General features: G+C 32.9%; 1 protein-coding gene and 1 pseudogene across 14 annotated transcripts in view; one reads left to right on the plus strand and one right to left on the minus strand.

Moving 5' to 3' along the window:
• Positions 1-13,129, plus strand: part of LOC149557185 (26S proteasome regulatory subunit) — a 93,503-nt gene extending 80,374 nt beyond the window's left edge. For all 14 annotated transcript variants that reach the window (XM_089831900.1, XM_089831909.1, XM_089831899.1 and 11 more), the window contains one exon: positions 12,803-13,129. In XM_089831900.1, the coding sequence (XP_089688026.1) occupies positions 12,803-12,824 (22 nt within the window). In that variant the 3' untranslated portion in view covers positions 12,825-13,129. The remainder of the gene's footprint in view (positions 1-12,802) is intronic.
• Positions 13,130-20,666: 7,537 nt separating this feature from the next.
• On the minus strand, positions 20,667-21,903 carry LOC149557186 (pyruvate decarboxylase 2-like; annotated as a pseudogene).
• Between the last annotated feature and the right edge of the window lie 988 nt (positions 21,904-22,891).

The raw sequence follows: 22,891 nt of genomic DNA on the forward strand, positions 1-22,891 counted from the left end.
AGTAGACAATGAAATGGTAGGCAACTGCTGTCACTTATAAAGTTATACATAATCTATGCAGAGGGTCAGGAACTTCTTATTCCAAGAATGTGATTCTACCATGAGACCTATTTGGATTCAAAACTTGGAAGGCGTTTCCTTCGTTTACAGAATGAATTTATTCATCATTTGGTCTGTCTCCTGCCCAGTCACACACGCGCACACACACACACACACACCAATATTGGGGGTGGAATGTTAAGACCTATAAATATGATACTATGATGTATATGAGGCTATTAAGTAGCTTGTTTATGTGATGCATACGAAAAGTTTGGATTGGATTGGCCCAATTAATGACTTTTGTAATAGGTCAAACAGGTAACTTGTTAAATAGATTAAATTTGGCTATCTAGCTAGCCAATCTTATGTGTAATGGGGTTTACCCTTCTCCACTGTAACTGTGTGAATGGTCATATATAGTGAACATCTGTCACTATAAGTGATAGATCATAGATTGAGAAACATATGTATTAAGTAGTAAAGGTAGAGTAGGGATGTAAGTTTGTATCTCATAGTGGAGACTTCTTGTAGTTAATACTTAAAATCTATTAAATTATTTATCCATATCTTGAGGGTATTTTTATTTCTATTTTGACTTTGTTGAAGATTAGATCAAATTTATCCATCATATGTCTTGGTGCATTTCCATCCTTATTTACAATTTTTATATATATCGGATATATGCCTCAAAGATTCAATCCTCACATTCCTTTTCTGCATATCCCTTTGTCTTCCATCTTCAAGGGTGAGTTGATTCTGTGTTGATATTGAAGATTCTTTTATATCTACATTCATTTGCCTTTAGAAAAAATTCCATGGACACATACGGATACAAATATGGCCATTTTTGAAGAACCTTAATATGGATACAGCTGGATACGGCACTCATACAAAGCACATCCACATATTTAACACAATTTTCTACAATTAGATGAGATTTTCATTACTTTAAAGACACCTAGTGCTACATAAATAATTAGAACTTGATTAAAAAATTTACAATCTACAAAAATAATATACAAACCAGTACCTTTATTTAAAACGACAATGTCATTCAAGTCTGAATTAAGATGAATTAAAGTAAAATATAAATATGAACTACATAAACAATAATAATCTAATTTTTGTTTTAAAAACTCAGAAAATAAAATAGAAATGCATGAAAGAAATTTCTTTATTCAAAGCTTAGGAAGGTTCGTTTCATTTTTGTTTTTAAAATCAAATTGCGCAGTGTTCCAACATGGCTGGAAATCAGAGTTTTTTGAGCATGTGTGGATACAGTATCCTACATGAGCTGTACCCGAAGACAACAATTCAGTAGATTCTTTAGGAAAGAATATCAATAGGAATGTATGTTGTACAACTGCGTGACAAGTTACCATATTTTAATTCCATGTTCGATGGCCAAATAGAAAAGGACAGTTTCTTAGCCTTTCATTTCTTAAGGAGAGAATTGTACTAGATAATCACCTAATATTCCTTCTATTGTACCCCCAAAAGGTATGCATTAAATTTTGCACAGTTGAGAAAGAAGTTGGGGTTTGCTTCCATGTTTTTTGGATTATTGGTTTGTAAACATTTAATCAATGGCTTCAGAATGCATGTACATTTTGGTGTAGCATAGCATGTACTAGTTTTTCTTAAAGTTGCATGGATATGGATACAAATACAGATACACATGATATTGCATAGAGATACAGTCATTCTAGATCTCTCATACAGATGATAGGATATGACATTCATAAAAGTATATAAGTAATTTATAATATATGTTTAATATTTACGATTTCAAATTTAATTTTGTATACCATATGTATAGAACCAAAAAATTTAAAATTATATGCACAATAACTTTCAAATTTAAATTTCGCAAATTCAAAATTAATTAAATATATTAAAAAACTTAAAGGAAATGTGAAATAAATATTTCATATATAATTGTTATAATGAAGCAAAAAACTAAAAATAAATAAAATATTTGATAGCTTTAAGTCACGTAAAATAGTGTGATACAAAATTGCACGTATTAGTTGAAAAATTAAAATATGATCATGATGAATAAATGTAAATCTAAATAAATAACAATTAAATTTAAAATTAAAACTTATCAGATTTATACATTCAAAAGTCAAAAGATTCATAATTAATAAATTTCAATCCATAAAAGTATTTTGAATTAATTCAACAATATTTAATTCCAAGTGAAACTTATATTTCTTAAAAGTAATTTAATATAAATATTTATCATTATTCGTAAGAATATTAATTAAATATTATATATGTAAACATGTAAATAATAAATTAACTATCAAACTAAATACAACTAAATAAAAACTATATCACATAAGCACAACATGGCACGACATGGGGTCATAGATGCACAAACATCCCAAGAACGGAACAATATTTTTTTCACTATGAAATCCAACATGGGTGAAATTGTGAGGATTTTTCGACATGTGTATTATTTCTAGCTGTTTCCAAGCATATAATATCTGTACGGGCTTCAAGTATGGCAATACACACACCTGGGGAGTGAGGCTTTTGTTTCTTGCAACATTGACCAAGTTGCTGATTCTGGTACAGGTAGGGCCTATGATTCAGGTATGTGGAAATGGTAAATTTTCCTTGGGTATAGGTATGGGTATGCCCACATGCACAAATATATATACATATATTTAATTTGTTATAGGATATGTTGAAACATTAAAAACATAAATATAAAATATAACTATATGGCTATAAGAATAGTGATACTCGTAATTCCATTATTGCGAATAAGTAAAGTTTTTAAATACCTCATATATCTAGTGAAACATGGGGACTTGCACCCCTTCCAAACCTCAAAGTACCCATCCCCAAGACGTCCCCGCACTAGGTACTTGGAGTACCCAAGTACCCCTATTGCCATTACGCAACTACACCGCCATTGGGATGGGTACTTGAATTTCTATTTGAATTTTGATTTTGAATGTTACTGTGTTGAATGTTCTATGGTTCTAGTTTGTGTTATAATTTTTCTATGTTCAAGTATTTTAATTTGGTGTGTTATACTTAAACATCATTTCATAACTAGCATTTCAAGTTCTATATGTATAGTATACAACACCCCTCCTTGCCTCATTGCCCCCTCGCTGTTGTCCCTTAGTTGTCCTCCTGCCATCTTGAAATTTAGGCCCATTGCTCCTCTTCTCAAGAACTCGTTTTGGCCTCCCACCGTCCTGATGTACCCTAATGTTGGTGTTACACTACATATATCATATTCATCATTTGCAAAATGATAATATTCAAGTCTCAAAATGTCATTACACAATAAAAATTCAAATCACTAGCCATATTTAATATCCAATTCTAGGCATGATTTCTATAGAACTTCATTTAACTTTCAGTAGGTTTGAACCATAGTAATGAGAATCGCGGTGATTCACGGGATTCGGCAATTTGCTTCAAGCCAAATGATTTATTGTGGTCAGTAAATCAAATCAGTGATAAAGGGTTTATGAAATAAGTTGCTCACTAAATTTCAAGGGTTTTTTAAATTTGCTGATTCGTGTTCGATTCGATTCCAATTCATGGTTGATTCGCGATTCGATTCGGCCTTGCTGATTCCGATTCTCGTTACTTTGGTTTGAACTACTAATTCTTACATAACTTGTGTTTTTTATTTGAAAGTATAAACAATGAGTATGTGATTGAATTATAAAATTTAACTTCCAAACCAGAAGTGGAAGATAGAGATGTTTGCAATAACAGTCTTTGAGATGGTGATAATGGTTGGGCATGTGATATTCATGCTACAGTTAATTACTTGACTAATAGACAATCACAATCAATACCTCAAAGCTGAATGGTAGAACCTTACGGGTCTATTCTTGTGAACATAACATGTATGGTGCCAAAGGTATATGTCAAAAATCCAGAAAAGTGTTAGGTAATTGGCGGGGGGGGGGTTTGTGAATCAGTTATAACTAGTTATCCTACATTCCTTAAAACACTTTTTCACCAACTTAAACGCTTAGAACTTTCAGATCAATAACCTAATAACCAGATCTAACGTCATAACTTAAACTGATATAAACTTTGCATCAAAATTGTCAACTTAATACATCGAATATCAGAATTGTTAGTGAAATAGGATCTGTAACTTGTAATAGCACTTGTGGATATTTAATGTGTTTTCCAAGTTACTATTCCAATGAATATATATATGATATAAAGAGGCATGCCTCTTGAAGAGACATGTCTCTTTAATATATTAACTTACATTAGTTATAACACAATTAATATACTCTCAATATATATATATATATATATATATATATATATATATATATATATATCACTCTTAATATAAGTTAATTATTCCATATATAACATTGTCATATATTATATATCTCATATATATAAAATATAATTTATCTGATAGAATTATAACATTAACACTCCCTCTTAATGAAGAAGGATAAAACACATAGATATTACACCATAGGAAATATTTCAAAAAAATACATATAGGAAATCTTTGATCAGAAGATTTCTAGAATATGATATCATGTAAGTATTGGCCTATCAGAATATCAACATATGATATTCACCAATTACTATTTGATATCATATTTGGTAACATGAGCATTGGCCTATCAGAATATCAATCAAATGATATTCACCAAATACTCTGAGTAATGGCCTGTTAGAACATCAACTAAATGATATCCACCAAGTACTCAATGTGGTACTGGCCTATCAGAATATCAAGGGAAGATATACACCAAGTACCGAAAATATATCTATACAAGCAACTCGTAGATAATCAAATTAATGATATCAACCGCCTAGTTGTTGATTTATAAGATAAAGCCTTTACATGAAACAATTTTGCAAAATTGAATCATGCTACAAGTTATTTTAGGGACGTCACTTTACAACAACTTCTCCTAATACAAGTGATAATCATTTAGAAGTCGTCACTTCTTCATGATGTACATAGGGGACAGGCTCATATATGTATGACATCAAAAGTTCGCATGAAGTCTCCACGAATACTGTCATGTGGTGTTGTCACAACATTCACCATAAAAACATATCAGAGAATAAGGTTTCTCCCTCTTAGTTTGATATCAACTTTTCTAACCTTTTAGCACAAGGTTCTCTCTGATGAAGTATCAGACTTGCTCTGAATCTGTTATCATCCTTCTAACCTCTTGGTAACACGTCATGTCATGCTTCCTTGGTTCAATGGTTATCTTGATAGCATAAAGCCTTCCAACCTACATACATGAGACTTTATCCCATGAATCATAGGCCTTTAGCTATTATAGTTTCTGACTAGTGTTGAATCCATCAACAAGGTCTACTCCTTCTAAACCAATATCATCAAAAGTTTGATTTAAGCAATTTTATTTTTTGCTCCCTCTCTTTCTCCAAGGTTGCCTCTAATGATCTATCAGACTCCCTCTCATAATTTCAATCAACAAGGATATTTGCTTCAAGAAACTCACATTATTCAACATAAACATCAGATGATTAATGAATCACAACTTCTTTGGAGCTGCTATCATAAGATTGAGTTTGTACAATGTTCCTATCTTCTTTCCTACAAGGGCATCCTCAGAGAGAAAGGAAAAGATTTAGGAAAATGACTCTTTATATCACATATAGAAGTACAAATAAGAGAGAGACTTAAAAAAGTAGATAAGTGTAATACTGAAAGATGAGAAATACTTATCTGCACATGAAGGTCCATATCCATCAAGTCAGAAAATGCCTCTATATAATCATTTGTCAAACAATGAGAATGGAACATTGGTTTATATTCCCCCTACAATGTAAAATTCTCAATTTGTGACAAATCAACTTGATTTAAATTCTTGTAATAAAAAGCAACCCTCCTTCTATAGAAGCCCTTTCACATCATTAATATGGATTGAACACTAATCTCTCACAACTTCTGATAAATGAGAGGAACTTTTGAACTCTGTCCTCCAAAATGTAACATTAGGTGATTCACATATAACATACTTTTATAGCATAAGCATAGTCTGATTTGAAATACATCTCAAACTTGGAACCTCCTACATTATCGTGATATTTCACAAGGGTTTCTTCTTAAGTCCACCTTAACACTCTAGATGGCTTAGAAATGAAAGATCTTATGGCACTTCTCTCATCACGACATTCATTGAATCACCGATCGGTATTCCTGAAGGTGGGTGTACATGTATGATAGTCTCATAATTTCTTATTACATCTTCCAAGGAACAAACTGATCAATTGTATTGTTCATGTTGATGTTTTAAAATCTTGTTTCAAGACATCTGTTAGGTGCTCTGGCTATTCGGCTTGTTCCATGCATTGAAATGAGAAGAATTGATCCACATGAGTGTGAAATCTTATGCACATGGACTGTATGTAGAAAATTAAAATGATTACATTAAGCTTCGATGCATTCATAGAGTCATTGCGAAGATGATTTTGTTCTGGGCATTCCCATTTTGGAACGATCTTGGATAACGTTTGCAAGGAACTTTGGATTCCACAAGACCACATTTCACTGCTTCATCTAGCAACCATGATTTGACGAGTGATTGTTCTTCTATCAAGCAGTCAAATTAAGATTCAAATAGAATTTTTTGCTACTTCCTTCGGTAATAGAACACAGCTAGGGATTACCACTGGTTTCAAAAGTTCAAAGTGAGTGAATGATGGCTGACACATGGTTTTCTATTTGTAAAATTCTCAGGCTTTAACAACGAACTTCTTTCACCTGGCCTAACAAAGCACATAGCTGCTTATGGATGGTCACATTATTTGACTAAAGTTGCATGCTTCATTAATGGCCAAGTTGCTTGATTTGAGAGCATAGGTGTTGCTATTTGTTCCATCCTTTGTGGATGTTGGGTGCATGGTCTCGTTCGAAACCCAAAATGATTACTCATATTTTCCTTTTCACCACCCATTCTGCTAATGTATGAGTTTAATGCAGCGCTGTTTTCAATATGAAGGGGAGTAAACGGTGTGCTTCGCGTAAGGTTGGTCTAACAAGAACACTGGGGAAGTAATTAATTTCTTCAAGAGTAACGCTCCAGCAATCAAAACTGGTGTAATCAAGCTAATTGATAAGCAAAGATGAAAATGTTCTGTTGCGCTCAGCAGATACTCTTTGATCAAACACGACAAGAGCTGAGAATACTTCCTGAAAAAAAACTACCGACATACAACAAGTAAAATAATCTGTTTCTTGACTCAAACGAACCTGTTGCTTGCCAGTCACTTCATTCACCTCCTGTGTGTCTGCTTGCCTGATAAAATCTTTATACTGAGAACGTCCAAAATAAAGATAAAATTCGCTACTGTGTATCTACTTGGTAGGATGCTGCTCAACAATACTTATGGCAATGTTTATCATTAATAAATAAACATATAGACACCATGTCATCCAACTCAACATAGACATATACCTTTCTTCAATCTTGGCAGCTTGGTTCAGATAATCCTTTAGCTTTGAAACATGAAGAATTATCACTGTCAACTAGGTATCTGCGATTATCAATATGAACTACAGGAGAATGTATATCATCATCTATAAGCACCTTTCCTTTTATTTATATATCAATTCACTGTTCTGAATCAAAGTATTTAGATAAATTTACATATTTCTTTATGAACCATTCCCTGTGTATACGCATATGAATGAAGCATCCCTGTGAATATCACGAGCATCCTCTTCACTGTGAAATTACAAATATTTTAGACAAATATCTGTATCTGACTATTATTGCCATTTTGACATCAATGACTTCACTGTTTAGCAGTTTTATTTATTTATTTTTTTAAAACGACACAAAAAAAACCATCTCAAAGGTCACGTGGGTAGAAGATAGCAAAATCACAGGTCCCAGGATCGGAACCTAGCTCTGATACCATGTTAGTGAAATAGGATCTGTAACTTGTAATAGCACTTGTGGATATTTAATGTGTTTTCCAAGTTACTATTCCAATGAATATATATATATATATATGATATAAAAAGGCACGCCTCTTGAAGAGACATGTCTCTTTAATATATTAACTTACATTAGTTATAGTTATAACACAATTAATATACTATATATATATATATATATATATATATCACTCTTAATATAAGTTAATTATTCCATATATAACATTGTCATATATTATATATCTCATATATATAAAATATAATTTATCCGACAAAATTATAACATTAACAAGAATAAACTTTTAGCGTATACCAAATTGCATCAATAAACAATAAACATGAAATAAATATGCAACACGATAAGCATCCACACAATTTTGACATAAGTATTTAACGTGGAAACCCTGTAAAGGAAAAAACAACTTGGGAACCGACAATTTAAATTTTTTCACTCTTCTAAAGTGAGCTCTATTAAAAGCCAACCTTGTTGAAGGTTACATACACATTGTTAATTCGACCTTGTTAGAGAATTTTCACCAAAGATCATCTAGACCTTGTTTACTCCTTGACAATTTCTAAAGAGTGGTCTACTCTAAAGGACTTACAACACATTCAAAAAATTGTTACCATATAGGATTTCAAAAGACTATTAGGTCCACTCGGTTAAGAGATTTTTTGCTACAATGATTATAAGGTAACAATAAATGATTTGTTAGATTTTAGCACTACCTTGCTTGTTCAAATCTCTGCTTCACTCAATCGCTTTTTTCCTTCAATAGTTTGATCCCTTTCTGGCTGATTCTCACACTTCACACATCAACTTAACACTTGCTTTGCTTGATCTTCACATTGCTATTTTGCTCGGTTCTCCTTCTGACAAGAACTTTCTTCATCAACTCGATCAGCAACAATGAACATCTTATTCATTTGTTAAATATAAAACTTTTCCTATTCCTCTAGAATCTTCTAGGTTTATCTAGTTAATCACAATCGTCAGATTTTTCATCACGTTTAGAGTCATTGAATCTAGACTCTCAGGAACTATACTTCCACCTTGAACTTAGAGCTCCAATTCGAATTGTTAAATCACCTTCATTATATCTTCTATGAATTATTCCAACTGTTGATCTCATAACTAACTTCATCTTTATCCTTGAAACTTCTTGAACAATCTTAATTTTCATCAAATGTTGGGCTTAGATTAAATCTTTTCTAAACTTGTTCTTCATGTTCATGCTTGGTTGACATTATGTCTTGCTCGATCAGCACTAGACTTGGTTAACACTATAATTGCTCGGTTAACACTAAACATTCTTCACTTCTTTATTTGGTGCTTAGTGAAAACTGTAGTAGCTTGGTTAATATTGTGGTTCTTCATTCATCAACCAAACTGTGTTGCTTACACATGATCTCAACACTTAATTAAACCATGTAAAACAATCAAACCAACATTATATTGTCAAAGTCTAACTCATTCAAGTGCCCATTGCATACCATATATTGACCAACACTTACATCATCATTATATTTTCTTCATATCCTCTTCATCAATCAAATGATATGACACTCTACTAAATTAGTATAATGTCTAACCAATTAAGGCTTGACATCATTGACTACATAACAACTGATATGACTCTTTCACATACATTAACAACATTATCAGTTGGGGCTAACAATCTCCCCCTTTGGCATTGATGGCAACACATAAACAAATAGGATATTTCATTAGATTACGAAATAATCAAATGCCAACACATCTTCAGCTCTTTGACTTTGTTCAAGCTAACAAGTTAAACATTAGGTTCTTCAACTCTACTTCGCTTCGACAATTTCTCCCCCGTTGGGTGTACTCTTGTTCAACATCATCTCTGCATATCAACTTGTAGAAATCTCCCTTAGGATATCATCTCTATACAGGTTCCTTTCGTCTAACTTGCTCATCTCTTTGTATAGATTCCCTCAACCTTTGATAACAATGCCAAAAGTAACTATAAGTTCCAATGAGAAACTTATATAACCTTGTAGTTGTACCTTGTACCTTGCATGTACTAATTACATTTGTTTCATTCACAATCACTTTCACAACTTCAGGAAACAATCCCTAAAGAGTGAACTTGCATCAACTCCACAAAGAAATTTCTGATCATCCATGAATTGATGCAACATGCATCCTTTCTTAGTGAATCTTGGATAGGGGAAGGATCCTTAACTTACCCCTTAGATACTCAAAAGCATCTTTAGGCAATGATTTTGTGAAAATGTCTACAATTTGCTCCTTAGACTTCACATACTCCAATCTTACTTGCTTCTCTTGTACTTCTCCCTCAAGTAGTAATACTTGATAGATATATGCTTGGTTTTTGCATGCATCACATGATTCTTAGATATGTTAATTGCACTTGTGTTGTCACAATAGATAGTAACAGGTTTGGTGACTTCCTCTTGCATTCCTTCCTACAGTTGCTTGATGCAAAGAATATTTGATCAGTTAATAGCAGTATCAACATAGTCAGCTTCAGTTGTAGACTGTGATATACAACCCTATTTCTTGCTTAACCATGTAATCGGTCTTTCTCCTAAAAAGAAAGCTCCACCTCTAGTGTTTTTACTGTCATCAACATTTCCAGCCCAATCAACATTAGTATAAACTTCAAGCTCAAAATCATCTTCTTGCTTGTACCACAATCCATAGTCTTTTATTCCTTTCAAGAATTTGAATATCTTCTTAACTGCAGTCATATGTGTTTCCTTAGGATTAGAGGAAAACCTTGCAACTATACCAACTGCATGTGCAATATCAGGTCTGCTGTGTACAACATACTACAACTTCCCAATCATTGATCTGTATTGCATCTCATTTACTTCGGCATTATTGTCTCCTTAGATAATTTGCACCCAATGACCATGGGTGTGCCAAATAGTCGTGACTCATCCATACCAAATGTCTTAAATATCTCCTTAATGTACTTAGATTGAGTTACATATATATCACTTTTTTGTTTTATGAACTTGCAAACCAATGAAAAACTTAATCTCACCAAACATAGACATCTCAATTTCTTTACTTATGTGATCAACAAATGATTTGCATAAAAATATCATCTACAAATATCTTAGCTGTCAATAAGTTGTTTTCAGCTTCACTTTTCAAGTATAGGTTACTATTCTCACTTGTTCTAACAAATCCAATCTTGATCAAATATGAATTCAATCTTTCATACCATGCTCTTAGTGCTTGCTTCAATCCATATAGTGCTTTGTTCAATTTGCATACTAGGTGCTTCTGATTTGGCTCAACATCAATGACAACATAACAACTGATATGACTCTTTCACATATATTAACAACATTATCTGTTGGGGCTAACAAAAAGATGTGAGGCAATCTTGCGTTGAAGCAAGAGAAAATTAGAGGCTCAAATCAAAAGAGATATTTTATAATTTAGAAGAATTCTGACCAGTCTTTCGTGAACTGTGCATTTGTCCTAAAAGAGTGCCAACTTGAAGAGCTCAAATTAGTTAGAAGCGAGTTTGTTGTCTTCATTGTTTCATATAGTAGGTAACAATGCAGAATGCAAGCAATTAACAAAGTAGTCTTATTTGACAAAGTTTCAATAATGATCATCAAAGCACCTCTTTCAGCACAAAAATCAGTGTTCTTGGGGACATGTTCCCACAGTTTCCCGGATTCAGCCCAGGTTTTTACCTAGAACCTGGATTCACTGTGGCTACAATAGTAAGTCTTGATTTTTTTGAGAAACATTAAGCCCTTGTTGGCACTGGTATCTTTTGGGAAGTATAAGAAGAGGAAAGGACCTTCAGATTGTAAGACTGACCTCTTTGTGAGATGTCAGACGGACCTTATCTTTTTAAACACCTGACTGTTAAGGAAATAGTGTCTGAACATCATAGTTCGAATTGTGGTGGGAGGTGATGCGATAGGGATAAGATGACTGAAAGGGCCTGGCTTTTTTTTTAATACTTTTCCAGTCCCCTCAAACTCAATAGACTCTGCTATTTATATCTGTTTTTGTCACACATCTGACAAGTTGCTTTATGGGTGGCAATATGTAGACCTTATTGGGATTGATAATATTTTTCTCAAAGTACAACTTTTAGAAATTTGCCTCTTACAAAATTGATTTCCCGGAGAACTTTTTTCCTACATTTATAGATTTTATTTTAGTTTTTTCGTTTTTGTATTCTTCATGGTGAAATTCAGACTATGCATGCTACATGCTAAATACGGGTATATTAAAGTACAACATCTCTAGTGCCTCATTAAAATTTTTATTTTCTAATTTTCATACATAGGAGTAACTATGATCTCTTCACAAATCAAAACATGGCCATGAATGACTATCTGCATGAAAATTTGAATTCTAAGATTTGGTTTGTCTAAACTTTGATTGCTTTTATTTTCCTTGAAATTTTTACTCCAAGTTAAAATGAAAAAACATAGTTTACCAAGTTATTATGGATGTGCTTATCTGGAAAAGTGATACTTTTATCATTATGTACTACATTTAGTTCTGCATAGAGATAACCGTGGATGGAGATTTTCTTTTACCTCTAAACCATCATAAGAGTTCTTATCAAGGCAGTGATACTATAAATCATTCGTTCATCTGAAGGTTGATGTTTTAGTATTCAGATTTGAAATCTTGGACTGTTGATTCCGTGGTCTTATTAACATGAACTTGTGGTTCATATTCATAGAATGAAATAATGTTTTCTTATTTAGTGTCTCTCTTTCACAAGAGCATAATAGTTCTTGGTATGATGATATCTGATTAGAGAAATGGTTTTCTAACAGGTGCCATCTTCAAAGTCTATGACCATGGGGAACCGCCTAATATTATCTTGTGAAGTATTCTCCTTGCACATGCAATATCTATGATTGTTTGATCTGTCACAACATACAAAAACATAAGCACTCACTGTTTAATGCAACCGATTAAATTTCACTAGTGTTTAAATATGCAGAAGAGTTTACAAGGATTTGGTGTTGTTCAAGCTTCCTATCTTGTGTGGATTCTGGGGCTTCAAATTTTACATTTTACAGCACTTTCATCAAGTGCAGCATGCTCTTATGTAAATATGTAATTACTTAATATTTAAGTTGTGTTGTGGTAAGTTAAAATGGGTAGAATGAATGTGTTTGCACTTTGGTTTTGTTGACACAAAGTAACTTTTCTGTCATAAGTACATAGATGATGTATATGTTTAAAATAAGGGTGGTTTTGTAGAAGCAAAGATAAAAATAGTGAGAGAAGTATGCATGTAGTCCATTGACCATTCGACATGAATTAAAGCTAGAACTTAAGGAAACTTAGATTGTAGCTGGATTAAAAAGGGTAGTTTTTGTAGAGGCAAAGATAAAATTAGTCAGAAAAAGAATTACGTATGTAGTCCATTAGGTGTGAATTAGCTGGAAAGTTTGATTGTAAGTACTAATTTACAACACAAAAAGCTTGCCCATGTACTTTTGTTAATGGTGGGTCAATGCCCTACGGGCAGTGAGTATGCAATCTTAAAAGTTTTTGCCTAATCCAACTATCTATTATCTCAAATATGCCAATAGGTGTTTTCACGTCTGTTAGCCTTTTTGGCCTAATCCAACTATCTATTATCTCAAGTACTTTCTAATATGCCAATAGGTGTTTTCACGTCTTTTAGCCTCAAATCATTCTTGTTAACGAAAAAGAGCTGTTACAGTTGATTTTGAGGACTTTTGCAGTATGCTATATAATGATGGAAACAATCAAGAAAAATCCTAGAAAAAACTGAGGTATTGGCTTTTGATTGTATAAACTATGTTGGAATAGCGAATTAAACACCAAAATTTGGATACGTTCTTCGAAACCAATTGCGACCAACTAATTCCCGTCTATTGAGAAGTTTCTAAAATTTAACTTTTTCAAGGAAACTGCAATAAATTTTAGAAACCTCGCAGATGTAAATTACATTAGTAACAATGATCAAATTTGGTATCCATTTCAGTACCCTTTCAAGGCTGTATAAAGTCTAGGCTCACAAATCCTGTCAGTTTGATGAATCTCCGCTATATTGGAAAAAGGCCAGGTCCAGGTTGTATTTTATTATTAGCATTTTGTATGGCGACTCTCTTCCAGCGAATATGATGTTGGTCAATGCTTGAAGAACTTTTAATCTCCATGAGGCTAAACATTAAATGAATTGGGCATGCAGTTATAGTAATGTGCTAAAGTATGGATGGTGTTGTGATCGTGCATGTGGGAAGGTATACAATATTGAATACTCTTCAAAGTGGGGATTTAGTGGGTGGCGGGGGAAATCTCCATCACGATTGCTGTAATACAGCCTATTTCCCACATCGCTGTAAGTGTACTAGCCGTGATTGATTAAAACCATAACTTCCATTAACAATGGATTGGTACCCCATCACGCATGATAATAATATTGCTGTTATTAAATGAATAATATCGCGTTGAGGTTTGGTCAATGTGTTAGTTGGCATGGACTTAAAAAGTCTCATTCTACTATACTCAAATATCCATTGCATGTAATCACTAAACTAAGACTCAGTGGAAATGAAAGAGTGAAGTGTCACTGCATGATGGACAATAAACCTGGTTAATAATGTGAAAAACCAAACAATCTAAGTGTTAGGTTCGAATTACAAGGTTCTCATAATTTTGGTTGATGAATGATTACTGGTCTCACAAAGCAAGTAAAGTGAAGTTAAAAAGCTTTTTGCCAATCAAACTTACAATGAAAATAATTGCATTAATGAAATTAGTAGAAGGAAAACCACAATGTTAAGGAGATAGGAAACTAGCCATCTAGTAATTATTTTTCTGTCTCTAGATTTGAGATGTTGTCTAGGATGTTCTAGAATACAATTTACATTTGATATGAATGACATTAAATGTGTTAGTCTAGGAATGTTATTAAATTATGAAATTAAATGTTGTAGTCCAGGAATGTTTTACACAACCCAGGTTCATAAATTGTATAAATGAAACAAATTGTAGAAACGGACTACAATATTCTCTCCATATTACAAGATATAACAGCAGCTCTTTTTCCCATTCAAAGCCATTTCGCTCTCCAAAATTTGATGGCTTATGAAGGTCAAAGATGCTTAGTTCTCTTTATACATAGATGGAAGATGCTTTAATTCTATTATTCATAAGAAGTTTTGCCTTCGTTAACAACATTTTAATAGTTTTGTAGAGGGACCCCATCTAGACAATTACTTAAAATAGTTCTCTTAACATCAGTAGGAAAAAGCCTCGTGGCTTGTTATCAAGCTTATGAGGTAGTCCTATAAGGTGTTGTAGATCTAACAATTTGCATGTTAATACATCTATCACATACTTGTATGACTTAAAGAGGACGAGTAGTATTTCCCTAGAGTATTATGTTCCTTATTTTGTTGAATCCTTGCCAATTTAATCTTATTTGTTGTCTATTTTTTGATCTTATGCTTTTTAATTGCCTTTTTCTTCTTTAAGTTTACTTTGTGTATTTCTTGCATGTATCTTTGCACTACCTTTTTCTTCTTTGTTACACTTTTTTGCACCCCTACACAACATTCTTACCCTTTTGTCGACATAAATATATTAATTATTTTAAATACAATAATATCAAACATTAAACAATTGAACTACAATAGCAAAAAGATTAGTATGTAAGGAAAAGTATAACATCTCAAAGATCTTAGAGTAGATATACAAGATAGATATATAGTGGATGCCAATTTGGATGAGAAACTCAATTTATAATAATTTAACCATTGTCGAGACTTGTAGTCAATCATATCACCAAGACTAATCAATTTTGTAATTTTGATCAATATAACTCTAGTCAAGTGCAGATGCTTAACTTTGTCTACTAAATTTTATCTAATACATAATAATTTGAATGTTGAGCTTTTGGATTGTGCATTCTTATGCATTGTCTGCATAATATACAACATACATAGATAACACAATTGTTTGCATGCAAAATGTATGAATGCAAAAAGCTTGCTAATATATTTCCAAAGATTTTATGCTTTTGTTTTGTTCTATATAACAAGCATGGTGGATCATTGTTATTCAACAATTGTAGTAGTGAAGAAATCTCTTAACAGAGTTGGCTTAACAATCATTTTGTAAATCTTCTAACAAGGTGACATTTTTAGATTGAAGTGTTTTAAGACCTCTAATAAGGCCACTCCTCACAAGGTGATTCAAATCTTTTAACATGATCACACTTAACTGTGTGTTTTGTAACTTTTAATAGGGTTGGCTCCTAATAGGGCTCATTTTAAAAAAATAAAAAATTGTAATTAGTTGCATTGGTGGTTTTCCCAAATTGGGTTTCCACATTAAATCTTGGTGTCTCATGTATTCATGTTATTTGCTTACTACTTTATCTTTCTGCAACTAAGTTACTAAAGGTTAATACACATTATCTCAAGATTGCTTTGTTGACAGAGTTATAGTGAATATCTAGTTCTAACCAAGCTGCAAGGATTTGAGTTAATAAGAAGTTTGTATTGACATCTAAGGGATTTAAAATTGTTTTAGTGGTAACTGATTTGCCCCTCCCCTCTTAGTTACTCTTATATTTCCAATAAACATATGAACCTATATCTGAGCTTTGTAAGTTTTATGATGTATTATGCATTTGGTTATTAATCATTAAGGGTGAGTTTGATATTGTATAAGGAAGAAGATGAAGTAAAATGGAAGATCTTGAAAAGTTTGATACCACCATTCAAGCAAGTAGCTTGGATGATTCAGTTGGTAATGCCTTGCACTAAATATTTCACAAAGGAAATGTTGCTTGGAAGATTAGAATCTACAGAAGTAGATCTAAGACAGTCTGGAGATCTAGCTAGAGTTGAAACAACTTTTAGTGCCTTGAACATTTGACCTAATATGACAAGGAGTGCAAGCACATATGGAGATTTTGCTGGTAGCAACATATTTGATGAAGACAAGAAGATTGAGGAAGGAATAACCCTTCTTGTGAGAAGAGAAAACGATGGTAAGAAAATTTTTAAATGTTGGACTTGTGATGAATTTGGTCATTATGGATCTAAATTTCCTAAAAGAGAGAAAAAGTACCAAGGGAAAGATTAAGCCTAGAAGAGATAGAGATAGAAATTGTTTGTATGCAAATGAAGATGAAGAATTCAATAAGAAAGGTCAAAGTGAAAGTGATGATGAATTAGGATTTGTGGCTATCAAGGAAGATGATCTTGATAGAGAAATTAGAGAAGAAAAGAGCTCTAATTTTTCAAGTGGAAAAGAAATTTGATTGGATAGTTGACAGTGGTTGTTCACATCACATGACTGGTGATATGAATAAGTTTGTTAAGTTCAAGAATCATGATGGAGGTATTGTTAGAGTTGGTAACAATGCAAGCTATCATAAAACAAGAATTGGATCCATTACTCTTTATGGTAAAACTAACACTGGTGATGTTTATTTTGTTGATGGATTGAAGCATAACTTGTTTAGTGTTGGACAATTGGTGGACAAGTGTTATTAGTTGCAAATCACTGAGAATACCTGCATTATCAAAGACAATGATGATAAGCTGATTGTAATAGACACAAGATCTAGAGGTAATGTATTTCAGTTGAATCCTATTGAAATGACATGTTTGGTAGCTAAAGTGGACAACAATTGGTTGTGGCATAGAAAATTCTATTACATAAACTTTGATAATATTGTGAAGGTTAGTAGCACGTTTGCAGTGAGAGACTTGCCTAAGATTATAAAGCCTACTAATATTGTGTGTAAAGAAATGTATTTTGGCTAAATAGAAGAAAGTATCACTTCCTAGCAAGAAGTTCACTACCACAGAGAAGCTGGAGATCGTTCACACAGATGTGGGTGGTCCTTTTAGAACAAGAAGATTCTATGGTGAAAGGTACTTTATGATTTTTGTTGATGATTTCACTAGAATGATATGAGAAATATTTCTTAAAGAGAAATCTAAAGCTTTTGAGAAGTTCAAGATATTTAAGAATAGAGTTGAGAATAAATTTGGTGTTAAGATAAAGTGTGAGAGATCTGATAGAGGAGGATAATTCACCTCTAGAGAGGTTTACATATTTTGTGAAGAAAAGGGAATCAAAGGATAGCTATCTTCACCTAGAACACCTGAGCAGAATGGGATTGCTCAAAGAAGGAATAAGTTGCTAGTAAAAGAAACAAGAGCAATGTTGTTTCAGAATGAATTTTTGAAGACATTTTGGAGAGTAGTAAATACAATAGTGTACACTCAAAACAAAGTACAAATAAAAAAAGGTATGAACAAGACACCTTATGAACTATAGTCTGGTCATTCACCATCAGTTAAGTATTTTAGAATATTTGGTAGAAGATGTTATATTAAGAGAGATGATGACATTGCACTAGTAAATTTAGGCTTGAATTTCGATGCAAAAAGGTCAAAATTTCGACAAGAGTAGGTCGATAAGGCGACCAAACTTGCCGTCGGTCTTTTTTGGTCGATTTTTTGCCACATACATTCCGCGTTGAAATTTTGACTACATAAAGGTTAACTTACCGACACGAATTTCGTCGCTTTCCCTGGTCCAAGCTGAATTGATATTACCTCATTTGCCAGCGGTGCTCATCAAAATTTCGACATAAACCTTCATAGTGGTGCGTCAAAATTGCGACGAATCCAATTCACATTTCTCTTTCGATGGCATACATGCGATGCCAAAGTGGACCAGTTTTGCGTTGAAATTTCAACCAAAATATTGCATTTTCACCGAAATTGCGACGAAAGCGTTTTACATTTTTCTGCCGATGGCATACCCGCGACGCCAAAGCGAACCAGTTTTGCGTCAAAAATTTGACCAAAATATTGCATTTGTGTCGAAATTGAGACGAAGATATGTAGAAATTTTGACGAGCTATCCCATTTATTGTAAAAGCTTTGCTTTCATAGGAGCCTTCTAAACTGCACAAAACTTGATTCTAAAGCATAATTGCTCGGTGCATGAGAGTCAAGGTATTGTGCACATTTCTACCTCCACACCATTGTTTCGTTTGTCACATGATTTATTTCATACAAAACAATGGGAAGGAGGAAGAAATATGCACGATATTCTGAGTCTCCATAGAGAAATTATGCTTTACAACTCAAATTTTGTGCAGTTTAAAAGGCTCCTATTAGAGCAAAGCCTTTGCAATAATTGGCACAACACCTCTAAATTTTGGTTCCTGCAGGGAAGAATAAAATTAGGAAAGAATTATTTATCAGGAATGAAAGCCAATAATTTCATCTATTTTTCAAACAGATAAACATGACAAAAAAAACTTACAGTCTCAATCACATCATCATAAGAGCACATATATAACTATAACTATGTCTAAAACCAACATAATTTACAAATATCCACAATTCAAATATTATCCTTTGATGTTTTCTTTAATGCAAAGTTTTAAGTCAACTATGCTATCGCCTTGGATGTAATACCAAACTATCATTAGGCTAAAGACTGCAGCGAGATTTATGATTTACAAATGCAAGGAGAACTACCCAACCAAAGTAGAAAATGACATGAAAAGTTAACAATCTATCAATTAACAATCTAGATGAAATATTTCTAGCAATTTAACTGTACATTATAGAAATAAAAAATTGCCTTAAAATTGAAACCTCACCAGTTGTTCATTTGCATCCGTAATGGCTTCACAAAAGTTGAAAGCTTATGATTAGTCAACAACACAAAAGGAACTCGTAGTTCAGCTGCATCAATAAAACTAAAGTAATTTAATTGCACGGTGAGGGCAAGAGACTGTCAATATCCATTGTGGAGTTGCAGATAGGTAAGCGATAAACATAAAAAGGTAGTACAAGATTTTAATAGCAATTGTGTTTATTTTATTGTTTTACTGGATGAAAAATTTAGTGCTAATGTGTGTCATTTGTCTTGTTAGGTGTGTTGATATTTGATTCAATTTAGTTTGGATCACTTTTCAGTTCATTATTCTTGCATATAGTTATTGCATTTTTTTGCAACTAGAAAGAAAGATTTAGTAAACTAACTAAACCTTTCATAAAATGATGAATTACATGGATCCTTTAGAAACTCAATAATTGCAATTAAATAGCTGAAACTTGGACATCATGTATCATTCAGGGATTGCAAATGGATTTAGAAATTATTCTAAAATATTGTGTTTGTAGAAAAACACAAGAAAAGATGTGCAGTCAATAGACACTTAATAAAATTGATTTAAGTGCAAGTACTATGCAACCATTGAGAAATCCAAGTATGCTTAAGGGTTGAGGGTAGTAGGGAGGAATTATGTACGTAGTTAATAGTAGTGCAACATAGACTGGTTATGAGGGGCACTATGTTATACAAAGTTCTACGTTACGGGCACTTTGTGGAATAAGCAATGACAAAGAAATAGGGCATCATTTAGGTATTCTAGGTGGTACTGCAAAATTGCTAAAATTGTTGCCACATGGTCTGGAGAGAGAAAAAAATTCCACATCCTTCAATCTAACCTTAGTTCTCTTTTGAAACTCTGAGTGGATTTGTGTGTTAAAGCTTTGCTAGCATTGATTGTAATAGCAAGAATGGATATTCAAAGACTATTGCAATGAAGGAAGTATGCTAGTAGAGATACAAATGGTTTTGGGGAATATCAATGAAGATGGAATACAAGCCTTACGATCCTCTCAAGGTGATGGGATTTGGCCTTAAACTCATCCTGTACAATGCTTGAGCATATCCCAGTGTAGCTCCAACAGACCAACCAATTGATTCATACTGCATCTGAAACTCATACCTACAAAATCAACATTAGAATGAATCATTCAACATTGACACAAGCCTTAAGAAAAATAATGTCACAAATTATTGATTCTTCAAACTAAACCTGATAACCAATTCCAAATAGGGGCATAAATAATTGCAATAAATTGTAGGAACTATTTCAGCGGAAATTTGTGACTTACAGGTAACAAGCTAGTCAGTTAGACAAATCATGTATTATAATTTTATGAACTTTGTTGTTCAATAGTTTCTTGGTTAGATCAACATTTTAAATCATACACTATGATCCATCATCAAAATAAATGAGTCAGAAATTTAATTATATAAACTTTTGCAAGAGATTTTGCATTACCTGCATTTCTCTAGGAGTTTAAGCTTCTGGAAGTTGAACCAAGAGTCACCAATTTCTGCAATGACAACTGTCTCATTTGATAGCATGGCCTACAAATAAGAAGTGTTTACTCATTAATCTATAGGAACAACAAAAAAACCAAGGATTGAAGTACTGACTGAACCATAAGTCATTTTATGATATGTAGTGATTCTCAATAATTTTACCTGGATGTGTTTGAATAACAATTTGACTCTAAGAGCCTCGTTTGGAGCACCTTTCAAGGGAACATCGTGAGGCACAAATATATGCTAATAATTATCAAATGCCATTGTATTGTGCTTCAACTTCTTTGCGATGGCTTCTAAGAAGTCTTTCATTAATATACACCCAAAAGTAGGTCCATTTGTGATAGTTACCAGATTAGGCTGCACAATTATAGCTTTCTCCTTCTTCAAGAGTAATGAATATCCCATTGAGCTATATTCATTAAAAATGGGCCCTGCAAATAAGTAAGCATCTACAGACTCAAATATTTCAGCACAGAATGCATTATCGACTACACCCCAGTAAGTTCTTATGAAATTTGGAAGTCTTTGAAACTTTACCCTTAGTCGATGGCATTGCGGCCACAACATAACCTGAAGCATTTTTCAATTTTGTAAATGCATCTTTTGCCTTAACAACCCTCAGCTTTGGACCCCTAACCAACACTTGCTTAACTGTTGCATTTAGGAACTTTATAGTTGTTTCCATAGCTACTTCCAAACTTCTTGGATTGCTTAGCCTATAGTTCATGCTAGCAAAAAAAACTATTAAAAAAACAAGTTACAAGTGGCTTCAAATGCAATGAGCAATGGAAGAGTTTCATGACATACAAACCTTGCTTTCAATTTAATTAATGGATTTTGTGACCCACCAAGACCTTTCAAACATTGGAAAACTATAATAACATGTCATGGTGAAACAAAACAAAAAGCACACTTCTAAATTCATTTTGCAAAGGGTACACACACATTAAGAAACAATGAAAAGGGAATAAAGTTTACACATCAACCCAATGTCTTGATTGATAATTTAAACCTTACTACTGTCAAACAAAGTATTGGAAATAGTGTGTGTGGTGAACCTTGCATGCTAAAAGATATATGCTTTGTATATACCTTAGGACATGATACAAGCTGTTTCACAAGAAACACTAAACATTCCATTTTTTTCTCGTTTACTAGAGTGATGATAAACTATATGCAAAGTAGAAGTAGTGCAGCATAATAGATGATTAGTATCTAGAATTTTTAATACTGAAAATTATAAAGAATGTAATACTCATAAGTGTCGCTGCCTAAGAGAATGCAACCCAAGTTTATCATGATCTTTGCAGCATTCATTGCATTGGGAATATCCTACTTATTTGCAAACACCAGTAACATTGCACTCGTAGTTCATCTTACAAGAACAAGAAACTTAAATGATAAAAAATAATTCTACGGATAACATGAAAATAATTGTTAAAAGAATGAGGCCAATTTTACACATAATAACCAAAGTTGCCACCCATGAGAAAGACATGAAATCTTCTTGATCCATTTTCCAATTTTGTTTATACAATCCTAAAAATTCACTTTGATAGTTTTGACTAATTATTGTTGGAAGGATTTTATTTGCTTCATCAAACGAGTGTATATTGTAGTCTTGGCTTCTTGTATTTTTCAAGATAGTATCATTACTCGTCTAGTATTGTTCAATATGAAAGGATGATATTGATATGTTGTTTTTCTATAACAGC

The sequence above is a fragment of the Cupressus sempervirens genome, chromosome 5 (assembly GCF_028749045.1).
Source record: "Cupressus sempervirens isolate cs-2001-9-10 chromosome 5, ASM2874904v1, whole genome shotgun sequence".
In the NCBI taxonomy this organism is placed as follows: Eukaryota; Viridiplantae; Streptophyta; class Pinopsida; order Cupressales; family Cupressaceae; genus Cupressus; species Cupressus sempervirens.